We start from the raw sequence: 27,370 nt of genomic DNA, 5'->3' as shown, positions 1-27,370 counted from the left end.
ATATTTGGTGCTTTTCTTAAAGCCTTGCACATGGAATCAGGTGATCATGTGAGAATCTCTGCTTTAATTTTTACGAAAGTGTTTACAAACCTTCTGTAAAGGTTGTTCTTTGAGATGTGTTGCACATGTCCATTCCACCTAGGTGTGTGTGCACCCCAGGCACAGTTGCTGAAAATTTTCCCTTCAGCAGTACCTGTCATTAAGGCACCCAGCCATCCCCTCACCTCCTCCGTTCCTTCTTTCCAGAAAACTACAATGTAGAGGGCAGGAGGGTGGATCACGGAATAGACACATGCAACACACCTCGAAGAACAACAGTGTTACCAGATTTACCCATTACTTTGGGGTACGCTCATTTATTAGGGTTACTCTTTGGGGGGGAGGGGTTCTGTAATTCTATCAATGTACTGCTTGTGTCACTTGTGTTCTTATATGGAGCTCTACTTCTCCCTTCTAAAAGTCCCCTCACAATGGAGCTATCCTACAGGACCGAAGTTCCCCAGGGCTGGGTTCCTCCAGCCCCAGAATCAGATGAACACACACATTAACAGAGCGTATCTGAGTGGACCAGATCAATCAGCACTCTCAAGCGTACCCCTTATATGTCCCTGGACTCAGCAGGCTGGGTCGAGCAGCACTTCCAAGCTGCCACCCTCATATGCCACGAGCACGGCACCGGAATAGAGCACGCCTGAGTAGGCAGGGTCGAGCAGCACTTCCAAGTTGCCGCACTCCTATGCCACAGGTTCAGCATGTCCCTATCCCCACTTTCCCGTTACAATTGTTCTGGTAGTAACCCACTTGATGAGAAAACCCCACAGGATTTTTGGGCGCTGCAGGGATCTTTAGCTTAGGTAAGAGGAGCGTTGCTGCAGAGCAAATGGGGAAGCCAAAAACACAAAAGAGAGAGAGAGAGGGAGGGAAGCAACCAGCTTAACCATAAAAGTTATTTATTGCCAGGTAATAACCATTCAAGGAAAACCAAACAAACAATACAGCCAAATACAAGTGTTGGGATATATATATGTACACACACACACACACATTGTGATTCATATACCATGTACTATGTTATAGGTCATTGAGGCCTGGTATGAATGACGCGTGCTTGACATGAATACGTGCGTTGAAAGTTGGCAACTGAAGCAAGAACTTAAGGTCAAGGACTATTAGAACTATTTGTGAAAAAAACAATCTTATGTTCTGAGAAAAATACAGAAAATCATCAGAAAAGGAAACACCACCAGCTGGACTGATATAAAATTGTATAAGAATTGGAGGAAATGACACGCCTTGGATCATGGTGGCCTGCCCAGGATTGTCTCTTTGGAATTGTGTGGGTAGAAGGCCTAGTAAACAAAGGCAAAGAACCGATGCAACAGAATGCACTATAAATGGTTGCCTATGCTTTCTGTAAATCAGAATCGTTTATTGATCCAGAGCCCCGGGTGGATATAGATGTGGTTTTTGCCGGCTCCCAGCATCTTAGGATCTTCTCCTGATGGAAAGAACCTCAACTGACCATTGGGACTATTCTGACCTTTGGACTCTGGTATAGTATGTTTGGGGTATGAATGTAGAGTGAGAAAAGTTTGTTTTGTAATCAATAAAGAGCATTTAGAGTATTATATACCAACACTGCATCCAGTGTCTACTTGCTCCCCATCCCGTAGGGAGACCTCTATTGCAGGTCTAAAACAAGGTCATCCACCTAAGAACTAAGAATGCTGGCCTTGGCTGCAGAATGGGCCACTGTATCCTAGAAAGCAGTGACTCGGAAAAGGATTTAGGGGTCACAGTTGACAGACATCTGAACATGAGCTCCCCCTGTGATCCTGTGGCGAAAAGGGCTAATGTGATGTTTGGATGTGTAATCAGAGGAGTAATAAGTAGGGCGAAAGTGATTTTACTCTTGTGTATCACATTGGTGAGACTAAGTATCAGAGGGGTAGCCGTGTTAAGAAGTGAGGTTCTTACCCACGAAAGCTTATGCTCCTAATACTTCTGTTAGTCTCAAAGGTGCCACAGGACCCTCTGTTGCTTTTTATTGGTGAGACTGATACTATAATACTGTGTACAGTTCTTGTAGTCACATTTTACAAATCATATTGAAACACTGGAGAGAGGGTACAGAGAGGAGCCACAAAATGATCACAGGGCTTGACAAAATACCTCACAGTGAGACACTTAGAGAGCTCAATGGGTTCAGCTTCTCAAAAAGATTCAGAGGTCAGGTGATTTGATTACAATTTAAATGTCTTTAAGGGGAGAAAATGCTGGGTCCTAAAGGGCTGTTTAATGGAATGGAGGAAGAGCCACTGCCAATGACTGCAAAATGAAGCAAAACAAATTTGAATTAGGAATAAATTCCCAAGTTTTAAAGGTGAGGGTGATTAACCACTGGAACAAACTTCCGAGGTAAGTGGTGGATTCTCTTTCTCTTGAGGTCTTCAGATCAAGGCTGGATGCCGTTCTAGGTGTTCTTTAGGCAAACAGAGGTTATTGGGTAGCTGGGTGAAATGTAATAGCCTGTGATATACAGGAGATCAGATTATCTCAAATATAGATATATAAACATATGGAAATCATTTCCACTAGATCGCACTGAGACTTGGAACTCATGGAATTTTGAAAAAGGATCAGATAGAAACAGATATAATGAGAACCTCCAGAGTTACACTAGCTGAACTAATATATAATGTATAGATGAGGAATCTGTTTCAGGGCACAAACCAACAACTGGTTGACAGGATTAGGCAGAAACTTTTGCTAGGGACAGATTTCCCCCTAATTGTCCACTACGGGGTTTCCTGCACATTCCAACCAAGTGTGTAGTGCTGGCCGCTGTCAGACACAGGACTAGCTGAACGACTGGTCTGCTCTGATGTGGCTATTGAGACTGAACAACGCCATGGCAGTTGATGAAAGAAGAAAGAATTGATTTTGCAGACGGGTAAAAGAAGCGGGGGCTCAGATCCCAGCTCTTCCCAGTGAGAGGGAGGGAGCAGGCAGCTGAGCAAAAATGGATCCCCTTAGAAATTCTTCAGGAACAAGGGATTTACCCCCACAACCTTCCAGAGAAAAAGCAATGTGTTCCTTAGTACTAGGAGCCATGGGGGTGTTTTGGTTGTGACCTACCGTGTCACAAACAGTCCCCAGCACAACCAAAGAAATACACAAACTCACTGTTTCATAATAGGCACACCCACCCTCACTGGGGCATTCATGTTTAATTAATAGCACACAGAGTTAACAGTGTAAAGTAGTGCTACTTTTGTTAAATCAGTCTATTGAGAAATGAAAAGATCTTCTTTGATCTGTAGTCACTTCCCCTTAATGCCTCACACTTCTGGGACACTGTCCTCCATCCTTATGAAATCCAGTCACTATTAGGCCCCATTCCCATTACAGCTAGAAATGTGATCTTGTAAGTGGTTTGAGATGGTTGCTGGTTAAGTTTGTCATCAGTTAATGAGACCTCAGATACCTCGGCTCAATCACTTTATTGATTAGCAATAAAACAGCATAATACAGAAAGGTCAGACATTACCAGTGTAGAGAACAGTCTTTCGGTGACTGTAGTTTACATATTTCTTGTGTTGATAATCAACCAATAATTAATAAATGACTAATAATGGATAGGAATTTTAATTGTGATTATATATTTAATGAATAGCCTTCTCTTAAATTTAGATTTGGTTAACAAGTCAGCTTTGAATGAATTTATTAAACAGTCAAGACAGCACATACAATTACTCACAACTGTAGATGGCCTTCTCTGTAGTTTCAGACAGTCTGGATCCTGTCTGCCAATGGTCTTACTTTCTTATGATTTCTTGTTGTAGTTATACCCTGGTAACTCCTCTTAGTTCAACATTCCAACCCTTATTTATTGCCTCCTCCTAGTGCATACTTTCCCATATCTTAGAGCTTGTCTCCACTTACCGGGGGATCAACATGCACGATCGATCCTCCGGGGGTCAATTTAGCGGGTCTAGTGAAGACCCGCTAAATTAACCCCCGATTGCTCTCTCGTCGACTCTGGTACTTCAGTGGAACAAGAAGTATAAGATAAGTCGATGGGAGAGTTTCTTCCGTTAACAGAGTGCGGTGTAGACACAATAAGTTCACCGAAGGTACGTCACCTGCATAACTTAGGTCGACTTAGCCCCGTTGTGTAAACCTGCCCTTAAGGCTCTTTCCTCAGTTCCCTCTTCCTTGTAATTTTCCAAGTGTTTCAACACCAAGTAGTTAATCATGGTTTATGGCCTTTTTTGGACATTTTTATTCATTACATATCTTGCAAATATGTTGTGGTTAGTACATTGCAAAAATATATCTTATATAAAATATGTCATCAGTTACTGCATTGTAAAATTCCATTCCTTGCTAGATAGCTTTGTTAACTGCAAAGCATCATGGGACTCTTGTCCCAAGGCAAGCCGTAAAATCTTTTCTGACCTATCTAAGTGTCAATACCTGTGTCTGTTCCAATTTGTTTATACCGTCACATATACTCCAGTTGTTTTCAACCTAGTTACTTCCTTGTTCATACCACTCATCTCCCTTACACAGCAAAACATTTAGGACTTGCAATTAATGGTTAAAACATCTGCAAACAGACCAGTCTCAGTACCTCTCCATTCCTTATTTCACCAGCAAGCATAGCAATCGGTCACACATATCCTTTATACATTTTGCATACCTGCAAAGCCTTAGGGGACTTTGTCTCATAAGCTAACCAATCACACTCAGGCTTAATTGGTTGTAAGTTTAACAGGGCATTTTCTGTTTTCCAGGTCATACCCAGCACTCTGCCCAACTGTGTGTTTTAGGAGTAAATTGTGAAACCTTTCAGGCAACTATTCCATACAGGATAAGTAGCAGGTCCCTGCACCAAGGATTATGAGTACTTTTTCCAGACACCTTCAATGGACTATGGGATGCACAGCTCAGGGAGGGAGTAGCACTTGCATTACCAGTTACACTGGCCCAGTTGGGGTACTTGCCTTACAGGAGAAAAATCACGGTGTGCCTACCCACTTGGAATAGACTGAACTGCTAGGGATGGAAGATCCAGGTGAAGATGCACTTGTTGGCATCCCATTATTAACCATATGCCTTTGAAAGTGAGCTGTATCTTTAGCCAATAATGCTATAGCCAGTTAGTGCATGGTAGAAAGCTGTTGTGAGGGTGGGGTAAGGCTGACTTACTCCTGTTCACCTGTTACCTTGAAAACTGCTCTCGCTAAGAGCTTGCCTACACGTGGAATTTAACTGGCATAAAATATACCAGTGTAATTATGCCTCTGTAACTCTCCAGGTTGACAAACTTATTCACAGGAAGTTATGCCATTATAACCGTACTTGCAAAATTATACCAGTACAACTTCCAGAGTAGATAAACCCTGAGAAATGTTTAACAAAAATACAGTTGCCTCAGTACCAAATACAGAGATAAAATAACCTTTCTACTCCTACTCGAGATTCCTGTTTATGCATCTCAGGATTGCATGAGCTTTTTTGGAGACAGCATTGCACTGGGAGCTCATATTCAGCTGATTATCCACCACACCCCACGTTTTTTTTTCAGAGTCCCACGTTCCCAGGATAGAAACCCCCATCCTTTAAGTATAGCCTATATTCATACATGTATATATTTACGTTTAGCCACATTAAAATGCGTATTGTTTTCTTTTGCCCAGCTTGCAAAGTGATCCAGTTCACTGTGAATCCGTGACCTGTCCTCCTCATTATTTACCACTCCCCCAATTTATGTGTCATCTGCAAATTTTATCAGTGATCATTTTCTGTTTTTTTTCCGGGTCACTGATAAAAATGTTACATAGCAGCAGATCAAGAATGGATCTCTGCAGGACCCCACTAGAAACACACCTGCTCAATGAGGATTCCCTGTTTACAGTTACAGATTGAGACATCTCAATTCACCAGGTTTTAATCCATTTGTAGAGTGCCATGTTAAATACCCGTGTCTTCGCAATGTGTGGAGGATGCCATTTTGTTCTGTAGTGTGTTCAGGGGCTGGATGGAATCGTCACACTGGCACAGCCAGTCAGGAAGTCATATTCAGGGCTCACATGAGAATGCAATCCATGTATTGCATCCATAGATGGCACACCGCTGCTCAGCTTCCAAAATTCAACTCCACTCCCTTGAAATTCCCACTAACCATCCCCAAAACCCATTGACAGATCAGTTCCTCTCTTCATCAGCTTTGTCCCCCTCCGACATCTCACTCCCATGATCATAAATAAGGCGATACTACCAACCCATCCTCCTTAAACCTTGTATTTTAGAATAAGTATGAGTGGAGACGTGTCTCACCAGAATCAAAAAAGTACCAGCCCATTATTTTCTATCATTACAATTGTAGATCTATTTAATCTGAAGTTACATTTGCTGGATGGGGTTTCTTTTTTAAGTGGACATTTGCCAAGTGTTTAAGAAGATTTGATCGGTCATTGAAGCTTTTCCCACATTCAGTACATTTGTGAGGTCTATCTCCCCGATGCACAGACTGATGCGCGGTAAGGTGGGACTTCTGAAGAAAGATTTTCCCACATTCAGTACATTTGTGAGGCCTCTCTCCCTGGTGTATTAACTGATGCTGGGAAAGGGCGAACTTCTGACGAAAGCTTTTCTCACACTGCGCACATTTATAGGGCCGCTCTCCGGTGTGGATCCTCATGTGTTTAGTCAGGGTTGATTTCCGCCCAAAGCCTTGCCCGCATTCAGTGCATTTGTAAGGTTTAGCCCCTGTGTGGGTTCTACAGTGACTGGTAAAGTGTCCTCGCAGCCTGAAGCTTTTGTCGCAGTCGGGACACTGATAGGGTCTCTCTTCCCTGTGGATTCTCTGATGCATAGTAAGGTATGAGTACTCGCTGAAGTTTTTCCCACAGTCAGTACAGCTATAGTTTTTCTCCTCTTTGTGGGTCCTTTCATGTCTGCTGAGTATTGACCTGTACACAAAGCTCTTTCCACAGTCTGCACATACATAGGGTCTCTCTCCGGTATGGTTTTTCTGATGCCTTCGAAGGTGAGCATGCTGGTGGTAGCTTTTCCCACATTCAGCACAGCTGTAACGTTTCTCTTCCAGGTGGGTTTTCTGATGCACAGAAAGAGCTGAGTTGCTACTGAAGCTTTTCTCATTGTCACCATTTGTGCTTGTTTGTGCTCCGGTGTTGGTGCCCTGGTGGGCGATGGTGCTTTTCAATTTCTTGGAATCTCTCTCGCGTTGATTAGATATACTGCCTCTTTTGCCTGCAGGGCGTCTCTGCTGCCTTCGTGCCATGCCCTGACTTCCACAGCCTCCTACCTGCTCAGGACCCCGGGGTCTCCCCGATGATGTCCTCTGTGGTTCTGCTCCTGCAAGCCCTTCCCGCTGGAGATTCTTAGCTTCATCTTCACTCATGATCCCATCATTAAATCCTCTAGGTTCCTCTTCTTTGTGGATTCTCTGATGTTGAACAAGTCTCTCTCTTAGGACAAATTGCTGGCCACAGTATGGACACTTATAGGGTCTCTCCACCCTGTGGACTATGTAACGATGATATACAAGGATTGTCTTCGCTCTGAATCTTTTCCCACACTCAGTACATTTATAAGGTTGTTCCATTCTGTGACTCATGGTGTGATCTTTGAGCACTGAACTCCGACTGAAGCTTTTCCCGCATTCTTTACATTTATAAGGTCTCTCTCCTTTGTGAGTTCTCAGATGTATCTGAAGGTATTTTTCTTGGGTGAAGCTTTTCCTACACTCACTACACTTGTAAGCACTCTTTTCTGCACCAGTTTGATGATGCTTAATCAGGAGAGAGCAGTCATTGAAAATTTCCCCAAGTTCAGTGTCTGTATTTGGTCTCTTCCCCATGCAGTCTGTATGCTGTGTGCTGGTGTCTTTGGATTTCCTTAAGCCTGTTTTGCTGCAAGTGGATTTACTTTGTCTCGAGTCTGGAGGGTCTCTGTGCTGCTGTCTCACCTTGCCCCTACTCTCACTGGCATCTCCCCACTCAGAGCACTGGGGTTTCCCCGACAACATCATGTCTGGCTTTGCTCTCGCAGACCCTTTCTTCTGGGGATTCTTGTCCCTGTTCTCACTCACAATCCCATCGTTGAATCCTCTAGATGCCTCTTTGTTGTGGATTCTCTGATGCTGAATAAATCTCTCTCTCAGAATAAAGAGCTGGCCGCAGTCTGGACATTTATGGGGTCTCTCTGACTTGTGGACTGTGTAACGGTGAAGAACAAGGCTTGTCTTGTGTCTGAATCTTTTCTTGCATTTGTTACATTTATAGGGTCTCTCCCTTCTGTGAATTTTCAGATGTATCTGAAGGTATTCTTGTTGAGTGAAGCTTTTGTCACACTCACTACACCTGACGGCACTCTTTTCTGCACTAGTTTGCTGATAATGTTGAATAAGAAGAGAGGTGATACTGACTCTTTCCCCCAGTTCATTGATGGTATTTGGTGTCAACCCAATATGGGTTACCGGGTGGACGCTGGTGTCTGTGGATTTCCTCAAGCCTCTTTTGCTGTGAGTAGATTTACTCCTGCCTGGAGAGTCTCCTCTCTGCCGCCCCATTCTGTCCTGACACTTGCTGACATCAGCCCCATCAGGGCCCTGCGGTCTTCCTGAGAACATCCTGTGCATCTTCACTCCCACAGCCCCTTCCTGCTGGGGACTCTCCTCCTTGTTTTCACTTGCTGCCCTGGTACCTGTTGGGAGAGAGAATCCAGATGGGATTCACTGCATGTGCTGGGAACAGAGGGGGCGGTAAAGGGATTAATCATTGATAACAGAACCTGATAGGCAGGAAGTATATTCCACCAAGTGGCAGAGGAGCAAGGCCGGCTTTAGGCCAATTCCACCAATTCCCCCGAATCGGGCCCCGCGCTTAAGAGGGCCCCGCGCCCAGTGGCAGGGTCGCCCAGAGTGGGGGGCAAGTGGCAGAGAATCCCTTCCCTGGCTAGAGGCACCTTTTTAATTTTTACTCACCCAGCGGCGCTCCAGGTCTTTGGCAGCGGGTCCTTCACTAGCTCCGGGTCTTTGGCGGCACTTTGGTGGCGGGTCCTTCAGTGCCGCCAAAGACCCGGAGCGAGTGAAGGACCCGCCGCCAAAGACTAGGAGTGCGGCCCAGTGAGTACAAGCCCCACGTGTTTTTTTTAACGTGGTTTTTTTTTTTTAGTCATCCCTGTCGGGGCCCCGTCGAAACTGTTCAAATTGGGCCCCGCACTTCCTAAAGCCGGCCCTGCAGAGGAGGGGTGAGTTCTGCCTCAAAGTCTCATCTGAGCCCTAAGAAAAAGGCTGAGGGAGGAAAAGGCTTCTGCCAGGGATCAGGCAGGACGATTGGGAGCCAGGAGTGACACCTGCCATGAGGACAGGACATAATAGTGAGTCAGATGAGATGGGACAGAACAGGGAGAGGACTCAGTGGGTTTGCTGGGATCCCAGCTTTTCCAAGCCCCAGATAGTTTCTCAATTGGTGTCACTCATTCCTCACTTGTCTTAGTGCCTCTTGAGATTTCCCTTTCCGCAGAGCCCTGGAGATCTGGGAGCCACATCTCTTCCCCTCGCTCCATCTGGGATAGCACATCTGGTTTAGCAATCAGAAATTCTGCTCATTGGAAAGAGGTACATGCATCACAACATGTTAAGTATTCGTCGATCACTTAACTACAAAGAACATTCCAAGATGTTCTTTGCTGAAGGGGAAAGACATAATTCATATAGTTTATAAAAGATTTAGGCCATGTCTACACTACGGGGACAATAGCAACTGCTCACCCAACAAGAGGAGAGTCTCATAATTCTCCTGCATGACATCTCTGTAGAGTTCCTTCTGCTTTTCATCTAAAAGAGCCCATTCATCTTCAGAGAAGTACACGGCCACCTCCTCAAACATCACTGGCATCTGAAATGACATGGGTCCCCCACTCAGCACCTGTCTGGTCTGGCCACAATCCCACCACTCAGACACAAGCTGAGCAGCAAAGGGCAGAGCCATCACCATCAACGCAGCATTGGAGGAGGGGAAGGAATCCCATTTCCCACTCTCCCAACCTCCTCCACTCAGCAAGAGATGCCAGACTCAGCCTGCCCATCCCTACAGGGCTCTTAGCCCCAACCCAGGCCACTCAAGCAAGCACCTGGAGCCACAAGGGAGCCCCATTCAGCACATGCTTTTCCTGCAATAGTCTCACCACTCATTCGTGGGATGAACTGCCAGGGGCGAATCCTGACCAACGGGAGGGGCATGAAGTGAGCTACCCAGGATGTTGGAGAAGCTCCACATGCACAAGGCACCTCCCAAAGAAAAGGGTGTGATTATTTTATTGATGGGGAAGAAAAAGTTGGAAAGACCATTGAGCAATGGAGGAGCCGGGAGGAGGTGAGAGGAATGAGCGAGGACAGACAAGGAAGCAGCATGGCCCAGGAGGAGGAACAGTGCGGACCGTTTCACAACTCACCATACAGCCGAACCTATGGAGCGAGGCCACCATATCCTGGTCTCCTTCATTCCCCTTATCATAAGGAACAAACAAATAGGACGCAGGAAGATCTAAAGGATTACAAAGATACCGTTAGAGGGATCCACACAGACACATATGCTCCTGGACCTCACGACTCTATTACGAACAGGGATTCACCCAGCCTCCATGTGCCACTAGACAACCAAATGCTGTTCCGATGATTTCATGCAGGCTGCCTTGGGGACTCCCCTCCCTGCTGTGCTATCCATGCTCCCCAACATCACATGCATCTCCACACACAACTTATTACCTAGTTGCTGTGAATACTGCAGCTTCTCTCTGAGGTCACAGCTCAGTTGTGGTCCTGGGCGGTGGAACCTCTGAGACCTTGAGCTGGACAGGGGCTCCATCGTCCCAGAAATCCCTTCTCTTCTGATCACACAAACTGAGACCTGGGAAACATAGATGTTGTTAGCTCTGTGTGAGGGACAAAGGTAGCATCTGAGGGGCAGTGACAAGTGGCTCTCAGATTCTCTATTAAACAGAGTTATTGAAAGCCAATGGGCCTGCCACACACAAGAAAGGGGCTCTGTGTCCCCCCACATTTCCATCTTCCAGTTTTCACCAATATCAGTTGGGTTCTGCCCTTTGATGACTAGAAGAGATCCCTCAATTTTGTATTTCTTCCTTGTAGCCTTCTGCCTAAACCAAACCTTCTTCCTTCCCGTGCTGCTTTTTTCTTCCTAGTGAACCCTTTCTGAACTCAGGTGACGTTACCTCAATTCTACCTTTTATTTGACTGGTCCTGGCACCTAGGAATATCAGATCACAATTGCACTCCTGCAGGTAGGTGGCTCTTTTTATGCTTTTTAATTAACATTATTATTATTTATTGGTATTACCCTAGAGCCCAGGAGTCCTAGTCATGGGCCAGGATTCCATTGTATTGGGTGCTGTACAAAGAGAGAGAAAAGTGACATTCGATTCCACAAAGAGCTTCCCTTGTAACATAATCCCTCCACATTTGAGGGGCATCACTCAAAGGGGTATCCAATTTTCTCATGAGTCTGAGTTAACAGAATTTTATTTAATGAAAATCTTTTTGTTTGAACCTCGACCAGATCCAGATTTAACTGTTCCTCTTTCAAGACCCCTTTTAGACCCAAACAAAGCTTTATACCCGTGCTCTACATTTTCCAGTGCACTTGTCTTTTTGGTAGTGAGAGATTAGCTCTAGTTTGATTTAATTGAGTGCTTTTCCCATAAGGAGCTCCACTCATCATCATATCAGAACTGTTAGGTTACCTTCGGCCTCTGTGTCAGACAAAGCCTTGTCATAGGAAGATGCTGAACTCTGAAGTAACATGAAAATACCCAGAAAACCATCTGTTCTCTGTTTCTTGTTAAATGAGAGAGACAGTATATATGATTTACCTGTGTCCAGCTTCATGGTTCAAGATGTATTTGTCACATTTAGATCAAAAAAAGTTTTGACCCTCAACACTGAGGACACACTTTATTTTACATTTCACATTGATCATTTGGACAAGGGTGCCTGTTTCCTAAGCCATCTCTTACTTAACGGGTAGTAATTTCCAAACCATGCTAGTATAACCAAGGTATGGACTAAATCTTTACAAATTCCCGTGGTGCATTTGTTTAAAGACATTGGCCAGTGGGCAGCAATCTTTAATTTCCCATTTCAGCTAGGGAGAAATTTAGATTACACTGACTAGTTTAAAAGCAATGCGGTCTGTCACTCTCACTTCCACAGCCTCCTAGGGACGGTCAGGAAAGTTACAATATGTCTACACTAGAAAGGTTGTGCTGGAGCCCAGCATAGCCCCCTAGTGCGGAGGCAATGTACACTGACAGAAGTGTTTCTGATGGCAACTGAACACCTCCCCGAACAGCATTAGCTATGCTGCTAGCAGCATTTTTCTTTCAGCATAGCTGTGTTCACACTGGGGGTTTTGTCAGCACAGCCATGTTACTGAGGGTGTGTGGTTTTTCAGCCCTGACTGACAGACCGACGCCGGCATAAGTTTTAAGTAGAGACCAGGCCTTAGTGCCTCTTTTAGAGTACAACCAACTTTTGGCCGCACCCCCAGAAGTGTAGCTGGTGCTCTTGCTTTTTCACTGTTTCTTTTGCCTGGAAGATGTTTACCTTAAACTAAACTTTACAGAAGCAAAACATAAAGGGACAGTTCCAATAAATAACCCCAAAATTCCTTGTTGAATGTAATTAATACTCCAATTGTATGGAGGTTAGTCTGACTTTGCATTCACAATTGGAATTGCAAGGTTATACATGCCAAAAATAAAACTACCTAAGCATAACATAAGATCTTTTAATTTCTCACTTGCATTTCATAGAATTATAGAAATGTAGGGCAGGGAGGGGCCTCAAAGCGTCATCTAGTCCAGTCTCCTGGGCTAAGGCAGGACCAAGTAAACCGTCTAGACCATCCATGACAGGTGTTTGTCCAACCTGTTTTTACATCCTCCACTGATAGGGATTCCACCACTTTCCATGGAAGATTATTCCAGAGCTTAACTACCCATCTTGTTAGAAAGATTTTCCTAATACTCCCGGACCTAGGACTGATCCCTGCGGAACCCCACTGGATACACACACCCACTTTGATAGCGGACCATTGATGATTACTCTTTGAGTAGGGGCTGTCAATAATTTTTGCATCCACCTTATAGTAATTTAATCTAGATCACATTTCCCTAGTTTCCTTATGATAATGTTATGTGGGACTGTGTCAAAAATTTAAGTAAAATTGAGATCATAGAATATCAGGGTTGGAAGGGACCTCAGGAAGTCATCTAGTCCAACCCCCTGCTCAAAGCAAGACCAATCCTCAGACAGATTTTTACCCCAGTTCCCTAAATGACCCCCTCAAGGATTGAACTCACAATCCTGGGTTTAGCAGGCCAATGCTCAAACCACTGAGCTAACCCTCCCCCATGTCTGCAGCTTCCCCGTATACATTAGGCCAGTAACCCTCAGCTTGCTTAGTGCTAAGTCAACAACCAGCATTAAAAACTTTTTTTAACCTTTTACTAAAGGTACCGAGGAAAAAAAGAAAAAACAATTAAGCAATTTGAAATGTAAAGTATGAAGCAAGGCTTTCATTTCAACTATATCCCTTATTCCATTTTCCTTTAGCTGTAGAGAGTTTTTAGAAGAGGGGGAAGGAATCTTTTAGATGGTGCTAAGGATGGTAACAACCTTCCTTTTTGTGGGGGAAGAGAAGAAGTTAGTTGAAATGGGCTGAAGTTGCTGTTTCTTTTTTAAAGTCTGCTCTCGTGTCCGTGAAGACAGAACAAGACAAATGCACAGAAAAGGGAGAGGTAAGAACAAGACAGACAGAAAATGCAGTTCTGTCTCGTGTGCTGACTCTTACTTGCAATCTCGCTGCTGGAGAAACAGAAAAAAGAAAAAGGTAGTTGGTTGTGTTTTAAGGTTTGCAAATTCCTCATCCCAAAATTGGGATTTTCAAATCTTATTTGATTGGATGCTACAAAAAAAAAATCACATTTGAACCTGATGTTAATAAAGATAAGAACTTACAACTCACTTTATTTGTAGCTTTATTTGGCTTTGTCCATATCGTTAGTAATTTGTATGAGGTGAGTTTTTTTTACAGGCCAATAATGACTTTAACTGTAACTCTAGTGGGGGAATGTAGACAAGAAAGGTGGGTGTACTTTGGATAGTTAAATCCTGATAGGCTGGGTTGGACTGGAATTAATGGTGATGTTTTTAAAAGTGGGAATAGGGGAAATAGCTTGATTTCCTATTAAAGTGGGTTGCTTTGGAGTAAAACAAAAATTTGGTTTTGTGACAAGACACTTTAAGGAACCATATTGGTACCTCTTTGGATTGGTAACCATGCAAAAATGGCTATTTTTAGCATAGGTTACCCTTTTTATTGGAGTTTTTTAATTGGTCAGCCTTACCAGGCATGATGATGAATTTTGTAAAAAAAAATTCTGCAGTTTACACAGAACAGTGATTGTCTTAAACACGTTACACCTACAGATATACGGAGGCCCTTTTTTAGAGCAACAGGCCATCTGTGGTAATTTTCAGGTTTGAGTTAGAGTGTGATAGACCACCAAGGGAGGTACATTAACGTGTTTCCTACAGATGTCGCCTTTGAGGTGACCTATAGAATGGACAGCTACCAATTGCCAGTACACATCCTTGTCTGGGTTAAATACTGGTAATGAGACTGTGAATGAGACATACAAGGATCGTGCCATTATACAATTTTTTGAAAAAGAACAACAGTTTTGGTTAGGGTGAGGTGTTACAGATCCCATCTTGTTAATAGCACCCACTGATAAATGCCGGCATGAATTTAAACATGCGGATTGGGGTTTGTTTGGGGTTTTTTTTTCAGCGTTTGAAAACATTTGGGACAGTACCAACTTAACAGTTGCTCATTTTTAATTAAGTTAGGAACCTTTCTTAATTTTAAGGATTGTAATATATTAGTGATTACATTTACAACGTATTTTCCATATGCGGAGCATATAATCTTTTTTAAGTGTTGATTCCTGTGCTGATTATTGTTTTAAGCGATTAGCTGATTAATTTTATGTTGGGTTTTATTAAATAGTTGGGTTATGTTATGCATATTATGAACAGTAAATTGCTTTTTCTGTGACAATTTTTTTCATTTTTTGTAACATTGGATTTAAATATTCGCTTGGTTTTAAATTGACACTTTTGAATTAAATAGTTCTGTTAGGGATTTTAAACTTTTAAGGAGATTTAAGCTACGCTTTCTTCTAGAGGTATGTGGTTTATGGAATTTATTATTAATTCCCAACAGAACAATATTTTGCACTTGTTGATGTGAATAAAATTGCAGCCCAAGTTGTACTGAGAAAAAGGAAGCCACTTTGGTATGCTGACAATAGCTAATTTTTTCTAGATACAAATTTAACACTACAGGAATATGCATAAACTGAACCTGATTACTTTTTCTATTATGGGTGTTGTGGTGAGACCAGAATCAGGGTCTGGGTTTATTATTGGACAAGTTACATTATTTGGTATTGGGTTATTATAATTATAGTTAATACTTGGATTTTGAACCTAAAGTTGAAATGTAACATTTAGTACACTTTTTTGCTTTCTGATTTGGTTTGAAAATTAGCTATAATGAGCATTTTATATTGTTCTTTATTTTTATATTTAAGTTTAGATAAGGTTAAACTCCCCCCCCACACACACACTATTATTAGATTATTAAAAAAAAAGCCATTTGTAAGTTTTATAAGGTATTCTGTGTTTTAGGGAAGTTGAATTTGTTGGTGAGGAGGTATACGTTTTACATTCTTCCCCCTTTGAGTTATTATTTAAAAGGCCAAATGTTTTTCCAGCCATTGGATGGCAACAAGATTACTTTAACCAATTGATATTTAAAGGTGACATTTTTCCCTTTAATTTCCTTAACCTGGTGTAGAGGACTGTGGATAAGTTTTGGGTTGAGTATAATAGTTCGTTCCTTTTGTGTTGGTATGTTTTGTTTTACATGCTTAGGCAATTGAGCACAACAGTGTAGTCTGGTTTTATGGGGTTGTAACAGTTTCGTTCCAAATTTGTGATTTTGGCTTAGTTTTACCCTTAGAGCAATGATAAGGGAGTAGTAAATTAGAAATATTAGTGTTTCTTTTATGGTTGCAATTTGCTGGACTTCAGCTGTGGTGATTATGTTGGATGCTGTTTATTTAAGTTCTGAGGAGGAAGTTGCTTCTGTGACCTGAATGATTGATAGAGCTTTAACTGATTAGCATGGTAGATTTTGTTTTTATTACACTTGCCTTCTCTTCTTTTAATGTTATGCACTGCTGAACTGAGTTTATTGATGACGGAAGGGTCCAATCCATTGGTTACACAGCCCAGGCTCCAGTGCTTTATATGATAACAGCATTACTTGGTTTTCAACCTTTTATGTTTTTTTGTTTTGTTTTTGTTTTTATTAAAGTAAGCCTTTGCCTTTTGTTTGGATTGTCCCAATTTAGCTGCTACCTGCAAATGGACCTGATTTAAATGTTTTTGCAGATTTTGCAGGCAGGTATCCATTTTTATTTTATTTAATTGAGTGCCACTGGTGTGCCAAATTAAATGGGGAGGCAGTGACTTGGATCTCTGCAGGCATGAATTGTTCTGGGCGGCATCTGCAAAGAGAGGAACACGGTCCCGGGCCCCTACAAGGGGTCCAAACACATAACCCTGTCGAGGGGCACGCCCACTTGAAGCTCCAGGATTATTACGTGGGTTAGGGTCATTTTGCCAACACTGGTACCTAGGGAATCTAGGAACACCTCAGCCTAACCATGGGGGTCCCCCAATACTCACGGTGGGATTAGCTTGTGGTTCCTGAAGTATTGCAACTCCACGCTGACCTATTTCAGGGCCTCCCTGAGAATATGCCTTGGCCAGTAAGGCTAATGCCTTCTTTAAAGAAGTGCTATCATTTATATGCATGTTCCCCATTTTCAGGAAAAGGTTAAGAGAGTTATTGACCAACAAACTACCATATGATGGCTTATCTGTTTTCTCTTTTATGTGACTGTGCCATGCTGCACTTAACCGCAGGTGAAATTGATTGGGGGACTCATTAGGTATCTGCTTTAGGTTAGACAGGATGGCCACTTCAGCTTGTCCCGGATGTGGATTATGTTCCAATAAGGCTACTGTCTCTTTAAAAGATCTCTCTCCTACCCTAAACTCAGGTGGCAAAGTACTCCAGAATGCTCAATTCACTGTGAGGAGTTGTAAGATTTTAACCCAATCTTTTCTTGGTAAGCCAAACACTTTTGCTGGTTTTTGTACATGTTGTGCATGCATTGCAACCGAAAAATCCTCCATCATTCCCAATACCAGATCTAGTATCTGTAACAACTGCTACATGGCAATCAGAATTAGAATTTGAGGATCTTTTCTCCGGATCGGGATTTAGGCTTTTATTTGAGCTTGAATCTATAATTTTTATGTTTTGACTTTTTCTCCCCAATTCACATTTTTCCCCTCGGAGCTATTAGAACTTTCCTCTGGAAATAATCCTGGATGAGCAGGGTAACTTTCCATAAAACCTCTACATCCTACACTCAAGGCATCTCCACACGGACACAGGACATCTTTCAGTTCATTAAGATCTGATGCAGTAGGGTGTTCTACCGGTACACCAGGTAATACCAGCATATACCAAGGGTTTGTAGAGGGTTCACAAAATTCTAGGGACCTAGGCAATGTTGATGATTTCCCAAATGCCAATAAGTGTCCACCCAAAGGGGCTGGGTCTCTTGATCTATATGGTGCCAATGTAACATTGGGTGGAGGAGCAGGAATTGCATCCCTTGGTTGTTGTATCTTTCTCTGTTGTAACCTAGAGATTACTACATCACAGGCATTAGCTACTTGTGTCATTTGTGACACCGCATCTTCTAGTCCCTGAACAATTACAGTCTCTAAAGGCACTCCCTCTTCACTATCAGGGGAGGACACTAAGGCCTGGTCCCCACTAAGCCCCCACTTCGGACTAAGGTACGCAAATTCAGCTACGTTAATAACGTAGCTGAATTCGAAGTACCTTAGTCCGAACTTACCGTGGTCCAGATGCGGCAGGAAGGCTCCCCCGTTGATGCCGCGTACTCCTCTCGGCGAGCTGGAGTACCGGCGTCAACGGGGAGCACTTCCGGGATCGATCCGGGATCGATTGCCTGCCGCCGGACCCTCCGGTAAGTGAAGACGTACCCTAACAGAGGAGAGGATATTTCCTCCCCCTTTGCTCTGCTCACCTTATCCTTTACATCACTAGTCGCCTTCTCTGTGATGACATTCAACTCCACCTCTTGTGTTGCCACCCTAGGAATTCCTTTTTTTTAAATCTGCAGACTGCTGGTAGCTGCTGCACTGCTAACTTCCTCTTTTGACTCTCCCGGTGGCTTCTGAGACTCAATCTCCAACTCCGCTCCTAAAGGTACTGTATCAGCCTGAACTAACTCTCTCGCCCTACTTTTAGTAACTGGCCCTGCAGGTTTCTCTATCTTCGTCGGTTTCACCATGCCAATAGAATCATAGAATATCAGGGTTGGAAGAGACCTCAGCAGGTCATCTAGTCCAACCCCCTACTCAAAGCAGGACCAATCCCCAGACAGATTTTTGCCCCAGATCCCTAAATGGCCCCCTCAAGAATTGAACTCACAACCCTGGAGTTAACAGGCCAATGCTCAAAGATGGGAACTGATTCTTTGTCCTCCTCTAACACATTTTCTATCTTTTCCAACTCTTCGATTCTTTTCAACAGCCGACCTCAGTCTGATTTATAGCTGTCCAGTAATTTTAAGCTGACATTCACTCTCTCCTGCCAACAATGTGCTTCCTCTCCTGCTTCCTATATTTGGTACCTACACCGTTTTAACTTTTTCTTTAACTCCTGCTTCTTTTGGAAAAGTACTGACTGCTTCTTTGACACTACATGTAGCTGATTTGTTAAATCCTGAATAACCTTTCCTCCCTCCTCCAAAGTTTGCTGGGCTTTTCTGAGTAACTAATTTTTTATTCAATTTCTTTCCCAGTGAACTACAAGCCACAAGCAGACATTCAACAGCTATTCCCTTCACCAGTTTAGCCTTTTCTTTTTTTGCTTTGTTTCTACATTAAACACCTCACTTACAAAACCCCATGGGTTAAAATGCTTAGAGATCATTTCGCTATTTCTCAGCTGTACTAAACCTCCATCATGTTTCTGAATGTATTTTCTGGCAAAGTTTTGTAAAGCCATACTGCGGGTAACTCCAACAGACTCTACCCTTGCCCTTGCTCCACTCATCTTAACACACAACATAGAACTCATTTCAATTCTAAAACTTCACTATTGACTAGCCTATGTAATAAACTATATAATGAACACTCTGCCGTTCTTTACTCTGAAACTGAAGATGTCCCTTCACAGAAACAACAGGAAACAACACCCCAAATCGTTTTTTACACTTAGTTCAATAAGTCCCAAATAAACGATAGAGAGGTGGGGGCGCGTTCCCCTCTCTTCCCTCGAAGCTGATTGAGAGGTCTCTTTTCCTCTGTCGGGACCTGCCAAACAGCTGGGGAAACTGAGGCAGATGGATCAGAGGTGCAGTCCGGGAGAGTTGAAGGGACTGAAATAAGGTAGCTTGAATAGTACAAGTTCTGAGTTACTGTGGCCTCTTGGCAGCAATTAATACATAGATTTATTAACCCCCACACCACCACCAGTGTGGGTCATCGGGCCCGATGCTACTGCTAATATCTTATCGGTACCATTTGTTATAACTTCAACCTTCAACAAAGCCCCTTAAACGCGCATATCACTTGACATAATAACACTATAACTCTTTATCTCGCAAGATTAAATTCAAAACTTCTAAGCTAAAACTCTAAGTCAAACCACAGTACATAACAGCAAATTCTGGAATCGCTGCCAAGAAGCAGTCACAGGAAATCAGGTTCCTGTGTTCTTAAGAGTGAGTGAGTAAGACACACAATCGTGCTCTCTAACTCTAAGGGTACGTCTACACTACTAGCGATCGATCTATCGGAGATCGATTTATCGCGTGTAGTGTAGATGCAATAAATCGATTTCCGATTGCTCTCCTGTCGACTGCTGAACTCCAGCTCGGCGAGAGGCGGAAGCAAAATCGACGGGGGAGCCGCGGCAATCGATCCCGTGCCATGAGGACGCGAGGTAAGTCGAACAAAGATACGTCGCTATTCTTGTAGCTGAAGTTGCGTATCATAGGTCAATCCCCCCCCCCCCCCCCCACACACACACACACAAGTGTAGACCAGGCCTAACTCTTCACTTCTCAGGGGTCTAAAGATGCCCGGAATCCCTGTCACACACTCCTCGAGTGTCCTGCCTGTTGTATGTTGTACCCCTATAAAAAGATCTTGTGTGCTTTTTATATAAGCATAACATGCCTGGCTCACCAGTCTGTTGCCTGATTTAGGAGGTTAATAATATTAATTTGAATAGTATCGGTTTTAGGCTCGCCAATTTGTTTGATTAGAAGATAATAAGGTTCTTGTCCCGAATTAGGCTCCACAGAATTTACAAAGTACCCTCAGGGGTATGACAGGAAGCTTACACTGAGACCGATATAGCCTTAAAGACTTTTTATTAAGATAAATAAAGTAATAATTAAATAGTAAAATAATCAGTGTTACAAAGTTACAATTGTATTACTGCTATTCAAAAGACACATATGGTATTATATGTTACAAAACTTGGGTTAATATACTCACACCCTTCCTTGATAACTTGGTGGTGAGAGACACAGGACCAGCCTCACCTTTGGCAGTTCAGGTTCGAGTGAGAGGTGCAAAGCTTAGAAGAATCTAGAGCTATTGAAGCTAACTTAAAGTTTACTTAACTAACTTAAAATTAAAACCTAATACACAAAATTAAAAACAAAAGCTTAGGGAAACCAAGCTTAGCCTAGTCCCCTTGGAACTTAGAAAGTTCTAAGAAAAACAAGTACAGCCTCTCTAGCAAGGCCCTTTTTTATAGGGCACAGGTGTCTGAACCCTCCTCCTATGCCCAAACTTTATTTCTCACCCACAGAAATGTTAGGGTACACTTAATCCCCAAGCTAGTATGTTTGTACGTATTGAGGACATGTATATACATATTAATGACATTAGATCATACACACACACACACGTTATTTTTATTCTCCCAGTTATTTTGGGTCTTTCCTTGTGGTGTACCTGTTAAGTTTGAGGGTACAGACCTGGAAACCCCCTATGCCATTCTACCATTATCTATCTATCTAGGTGAAATGTCCCAGACATATGTGTGTGTGTGTGTGTTGACTTCGCTATCTGGGTGAAAGGTCCCAGACATAGATATAAAAAACAACAACGAGGAGTCCTTGTGGCACCTTAGAGACTAACAAATTTATTTGGACATAAGCTTTCGTGGGCTAGAACCCACTTCATCAGATGTATGAAGTAAAAAATACAGGAGCAGGTATAAATACATTAAACGATGGGGGTGCTTTACCAAGTGTTAGATCAGTCTAACAAGATAAATCAATTAACAGCAGGATACCAAGTGAGGAAAAATAACTTTTGAAGTGGTAAGAAAGTGGCCCATTACAGACAGTTGACAAGAAGGTGTGAGTAACAGTAGGGAAAAATTAGTATTGGGGAAATTAAATTATATGTGCAAGCAAGCAGGTTAATCTTATAGGCTACATGCCCCCCTCTGACGGGGTGGTTTGCACCAATGAACCCCATTACATAGGTACGGATGCAGGTGGTTAAGTATTTGTGGGGACAGTTTTAATGCCATTTTGGACCCTGGCACATTTTTGGAGAGGTGAGATCAAAGGGGAATCTTTACAGTTAGAGCACCAAAAATATGGATCAACTGGTTAGTTCTAATCGGACAAGAGAGCCACCACTTCATATGTATTGCTCATAGAGTGGATCACTGTACAGCTAGGCCAAAACCCTCTGTGTGCACAGCAGGATCTACCAGTGTAAGTGGGGGTGATCCTGCTGTTGTAGGGAACTTTCCTGGCTTCTACACTACCCTGGTGGAATCAGAGAGCAAAAGGATCTGAGTCCCCACTCCCATTCCCTTTACATGGTGGCCTGCCTGACCTCAAGGACTCCGCTTCCACTCTTATGTGCAGAGCAGAGTCCTTGTAACCTTGACAAGGCTGGACCCAGGATTCCTGGGGGAGCTTAATCCACAGTCTTGTTGTGCTCACTTAGGACAGGCACTGGGGTGTCCCCAGTCTGGGGCTCTCTCTCCACACCAGCTACTTCCCTGACCCACTGATCACTACATTAAGTTCAAACCAAATACAATTTATTAAACCGCAATTGTGAGAAAAATAAGGGGAAAAAATAGAAAAGGTTGAAGGAACAAAGGATCCCACCATACGGGCATGGGGAACACCATGAACAGCCATAAACATTCACAGTCTGTTTCTCACACATCCCAGGCCTCCTTCTCAGGCCTTGGCTGCACTGTGCTGATACCACAGGTCAGATACTTGCTCTGGTGGTGGCCACACGCCCTCAGGCTATAGGTGGCAAGACCCTTCTCCCCCATATTGGCCCTCCCATAGGGTTCACATTAGGGTTGCCAACTTTCTAGTGCACAAAACTGAACACCCTTGCCCCACCCCCCATCCCTTCTCTGAAGCCTTGGCCCCACTCACTCCAGCCCCACCTCCCTCTGTCGCTTGCTCTCCCCCACCCTCACTTACTTTCACTGGGCTGGGGCAGGGGTTTGGGGTGCTGGAGTGGGTGCGGGCTCCAGCTGGGGGTGCGGGCTCCAGAGTGGGGCCAGAAATGAGGGGTTCAGGGTGCGGGAGGGGTTCCAACACAGGAGGAGGTGCGGGCTCTGGGAGGGAGTCAGGGTGCAGAAGAGGGTTCCGACCTGGGGCAGGAGATTCAGTCTCTGGCCAGACAGCGCTTAGCTCAGGCGGCTCCCAGTCGGTGGAGTAGCGGGGCTAAAGCAGGCTCCCAGGAAGCAGCCGCCATATCTGGACCCTAGACAGACTGGCGGAGGCGCGGCCAAGCAGCTCTGCGTGGTGCGCACTGCCCACGCTTGCAGGCATTGCCCTGCAGCTCCTGACCAATGGGAGCTGCAGAGGCAGCGCTCGGGACAGGGGCAGCACACCCCTGATCATACCTGTGCCTAAGGGCCACAGGGACATACCAGCCTCTACCGGGAGTTGTGCATAGCTAGGGCAGGCAGGGAGCTGCCTTAGCCCTACTGCACTGCCGACTGGACTTTTAACGGCCTGGTCAGCAGTGCCGACCGGAGCCACCAGGGCCCCTTTTCGACCGGGCAGTCCAGTTGAAAACCGGATGCCTGGCAACCCTAGTTCCCGTGCCCTCTCCAGTCTGGCAACATCTCCCTGCACTGGGCCCTCTGCCCAGGATTCCCCCCTCACTCTCCCCAGCTGCTCACCACATTTGGCTGCAGTGTTACTTGTGGTACAGCCAGCACCCGCTATCCTGACTCTGGCCCCACAGCTCCCTGCTGTAGCTCAGCCCTGGCTCACCATGGGCCCAGCTGGTCTGTGCTGTTTCAGATCCCTAGCTCTGGCTCCAGTTCAGCTTGGCTCTTCTGGCTTAGTGCTGCTGCTCTGCCTCCAGCCCAGCTCAGGCTGCTGCTCTCTCCTTCTCTCTGCCCTGATCTGGCTCAGGCAGCTCCAGCTCACACAGAGGACGGGCCCTGAGCTCCTGACTCCCTCACTGGCTTGCCTACCCAGTCAATCGGACTGACCTGGAGCACTGCCCTCTCCCCATTGGTCCTGGGGACTGTCATTCTCAGGTTCCTGAGTTCTAGTCAGCCCTCCCCCCCCCTTTTTTTTTTATATTGGGAGAGGGCCAACCAAAAAATCCCACTAATTTTCAGTAAGACACCAACAGCCCCATTACACATGACACAATGAGGCCTTCATTCTCCGGCTCATGAAAGATGTCCTGACCAGTGCAGGGCAAAGAGAAGGAAAGAGATCGCCTAAAATTTTAACCTTTAACCTTGCATTTCAATGTATTGAAATTTTCTTGGGTCAAAATTGATACCTGTGAAATATTGCAAATGCTTTTCTACACAGGACAACAACCAGAAAAGCTAAGAGGAGTGCTCCACTGCTTCTCCCCTTCTCTTCGTACTTAAAAACATCAAATGTGGATGACACCTGAACTTTAAAAATGTTGAAAACAAGTAAAAGGCCTGATGATCAATAGTTTTTAGGGGAAACACTCCTACAATCTTCTATGGTGGCCCTGACTGTCAGTGCAAAACTAAGGCCACTTCTGAAAGAGAGCATTCACACAGAGGTTTAAGGCATTGTAACTTATGTGCATTAATGTCACACCTTTAGTGTCACACCATGTAGACTAGCCTTTAATAACTAAAGGGAAGGAAATAAGTGAAATTAAGGGAGGAAAAGTCTCTATTCATGCTTTAGTTTAAAATATTGTAACTGTTTTTTCCTGATACCCACATAACTGGGGGCTGTAGGCATTCAGATGCAAATACCTCTGATGGCAAAGGAGCAGTGTTAGCCACATAATCAGTATCAGAGTTGTCAAGTTCTGAATAATAATGGTTCATTTAACATCTGTGTCCTCGGTGCTAAGAAAAGGGGTGTTTTTAATCACAGGGTAACAAACATGCATTACCTATCCCACTGTAAAAACACAGTGGACCCAAAGCACTTTTAGTTTCACCAAAAGACAAGCTAGGTGATATCACCACTATGTCCCCACCCAACCAATGCAAAGAAGTAACAGTATAGTCATTGTTAAAAAAAATAAAATAAATAAATAAATAAATAAATAAATAAAATCATTGACTTTGGCAGTAACGAACAATAAACTTGTCAGAATGAAGAACATCACTGAAATGTGCCTTAACAAAATATACATAAAAGACAATGAAATTAAAATATATAATTAGAAGAATAAACAGTTTTGTACAAAAATCAACATCTATGTATGCAACAAATTAAGTAATAGAAGAGGAAAGTGTAAACTTCAGTATTTGCAGGATGGGGAATTACTTACAGAAATAAGGATTTTTAATAAGTTTGCAGTTATAAATGGGGGGAGGGGAAACCATGTTACCAGAAGTCCAAAATGGTGTTGAATGTTATAGGAATGTACAACTCTTTTAGGTATATGGAATCTTTGAGGTAGATACATGCTTTTGCTGTATGCCCTAAAGGCTCAGAAACAAAAAGGCAAATTAAAAGAACCCAAAATGTATGTATATATTTATTTACTTAACTTCATGACTTTTGGGTGTATAACTCATGATTTTTTAATGCTTGTGGTTGTCTATCTTGGGGTTGTATACCTATATTTAGTACAAAAAAAATTACAGTAGAAATTTGCCTTTGAGAAGGATTTCACATAAGATTTTTAGATATATAGGGCCAGGTATTTAGATTACTAGTGGGATTTTCAAAAGCATCTAGGTGCTTTCAACCTTTAAAAAAATTGGCCTTTAATGAATCTTTGGGACCCAAATTGTACACTCCAGTGGTGACATGTGAAATAGCAATAGGGTTCTGGATAAAGAGACAAAGTAACAGTTGACAAAGGCAAGCCCCATTGGCAGATCAAAGGAAAGTGAAGAAGTTTGGCCACCAACCCAGAAAATCAGTCCACCTTGAAGTCACATGTTCCCCCAGAATAAACTTGTATATAAATAAAAAGATTAAAAACAAAAATGTAGAATGAAACTCTAGTTGAGCAAGACAACCAGGAAGCGCTGTCCTAGAAACATTGGGAGCTAGGACTGCTGAAGCCACTAGCCACTTGAAGGGCTAGAGGCTTTGTGCAGACGCATGAACTGAACAGGGACTGTTTCAAACACTAAAACCAGGCCTGGACAGTCGCACCTTGGAGGGGGTTGGACGTTTCCTGGGAGCAGGTCTCTTTTAGCAGCTGGGGACAACCGGCCTTGGCCATAGGGTGACCTGACAGCCAGTGTGAACGATCGGGACGGGGTGGGGGGTACACCTCTACCCCGATAGAACGCTGTCCTCGGGAGCCAAAAAATCTTACCGTGTTCTAGGTGAAACCGCGTTATATTGAACGTGCTTTGCTCCGCCGGCGCGCGCAGCCCCCCCAGCGCTGCTTTACCGCGTTATATCCGAATTCGTGTTAGATCGGGCCGCGTTGCATCGGGTAGAGGGGTAATAGGAGCCTACATAAGAAAAAGACCCAGAAATCAGGACTGTGGCTATAAAATGGGACATCGGTGACCCTGCTCGGCTCGGGGCGCAGGGAGCTCCTTGGGAAGCGGGCGCTGAGCTGCCCCCATGACCGCAGCCAGGGCAGGGTCCCCCCGCCTGGGTACCTGCTAGTCCCCCCGCGCCGCCGAGCCCGGGGTCCCCTCGGCCACTGGCAGGGAGCGCCCCGGCTCCCCCCCCCCCCCCGACCAGCCGGACGCGGGACGCTCGGGTCTGACTCTGAGCGTCCCCGCGCTCAGCCCCCCCGTAACGGCCACTGCCCCCCCCGTAACGGTCACCGCGCCCCCCCGTAACGGTCACCGCGCCCCTCAATAACCGCCATGGCCCCCGCTCCGGAACGGCTGCGGCATCCGCCTTCCCCCTTGTAACGGCCGCCCCGCCCCGCGCTCTTACCTGCAGCGCCGCGCGGCCAGGTCCCCGGGAGCCGGGGAATGAGCCTCCCGCCTGCCAGTGGGCTCCCTGCCCGCTCCCCCATCCCGCCCCCTCCTCGGCTTCCCCCAATCAGCAGCTGAGAGGAGCCTGGAGTGACAAGCCTCCTAACCAATAGCAGCGTTCTACGACCCGGGGCCCCCGCCCCCGCCGGGGTGATGACAAGTGCCTCTGACAGCCGGGGGCCCCGAGCGGCCCGCGCGGGACGCGCTCAGCGTGTCCGTGTCCGTGTCCCCCCCCGGCTGGCGGGGGGAGGGGGTGTTGGAGCAGTGGGAGGGGGAGGGCTGTGTCCTGCGGGGGGGAGCAGTGAGTGGGGGGGGAGCAGTCCCTGGGGCAAGGCTCCTGAGTGAGTGGGGGGGAGCTGCAGAAGGGTGGGGGGCTGGGATCAGTTAAGTGGGTCTTGGGGGCGCTCAGAGCAGCAGGGAGCCCCATCACCTCTCCCGGGGAAGAGACCGGGGACAGGCCCTCCTGGTCCAGAGCCGACACGGCCACTAGCACCAGGACAGGGGTGGGTCTCTGCTGTGCTGCAAATTCTGCCGGCAGGTGCTGAGCTGGCGGGGGATGAAGGCTGCGCTGCTGGCCACGGACTCCAGCATCCGCCTCCCCCCTCCCCCCTCTGTAATGGCCACAGCGACCACCTTCCTCTTCC

The 27,370-nt window shown here is 44.9% G+C and overlaps 1 protein-coding gene across 10 annotated transcripts; it reads right to left on the bottom strand.

Moving 5' to 3' along the window:
* Window positions 1-6,372: 6,372 nt before the first annotated feature.
* LOC112058649 (zinc finger protein 850-like) lies at window positions 6,373-26,781 on the bottom strand. Of its 10 annotated transcripts, none has more exons than XM_024111975.3 (7): window positions 26,686-26,781; window positions 26,105-26,246; window positions 10,802-10,943; window positions 10,489-10,580; window positions 9,806-9,932; window positions 9,522-9,635; window positions 6,373-8,736 (listed from the first exon to the last, which is right to left on the bottom strand). In XM_024111975.3, the coding sequence occupies exons 3-7, from the start codon at window positions 10,899-10,901 to the stop codon at window positions 6,401-6,403; spliced, it is 2,769 nt and encodes a 922-aa protein (XP_023967743.2). In that variant the 5' UTR covers window positions 10,902-10,943; window positions 26,105-26,246; window positions 26,686-26,781; the 3' UTR covers window positions 6,373-6,400. The 10 variants fall into 10 exon arrangements, with proteins under 10 accessions (XP_023967743.2, XP_065450327.1, XP_065450323.1 ...); XM_065594255.1 differs by having other exon boundaries at window positions 6,373-8,776; window positions 26,686-26,779; XM_065594251.1 differs by having other exon boundaries at window positions 9,522-9,614; window positions 26,686-26,779.
* Window positions 26,782-27,370: the final 589 nt, after the last annotated feature.

Source organism: Chrysemys picta, chromosome 4 (assembly GCF_011386835.1).
Source record: "Chrysemys picta bellii isolate R12L10 chromosome 4, ASM1138683v2, whole genome shotgun sequence".
Classification (NCBI taxonomy): Eukaryota; Metazoa; Chordata; order Testudines; family Emydidae; genus Chrysemys; species Chrysemys picta.
Note: the sequence above shows the minus strand (reverse complement) of the source record. Positions and strands in the feature narration are given on the sequence as shown.

Excerpts from the sequence above, each read along its gene's own strand:
- LOC112058649 (XM_024111973.3), bottom strand. The coding sequence starts at position 11,102 with ATGGAAATGTGGGGGGACACAGAGCCCCTTTCTTGTGTGTGGCAGGCC. Across the intron at positions 10,581-10,801 it reads GCAGTATTCACAGCAACTAG|ATCTTCCTGCGTCCTATTTG; the intron begins GTAATAAGTTGT and ends GTAATCCTTTAG. Across the intron at positions 9,636-9,805 it reads TGAGACTCTCCTCTTGTTGG|AATTTCTGATTGCTAAACCA; the intron begins GTGAGCAGTTGC and ends TCCAATGAGCAG.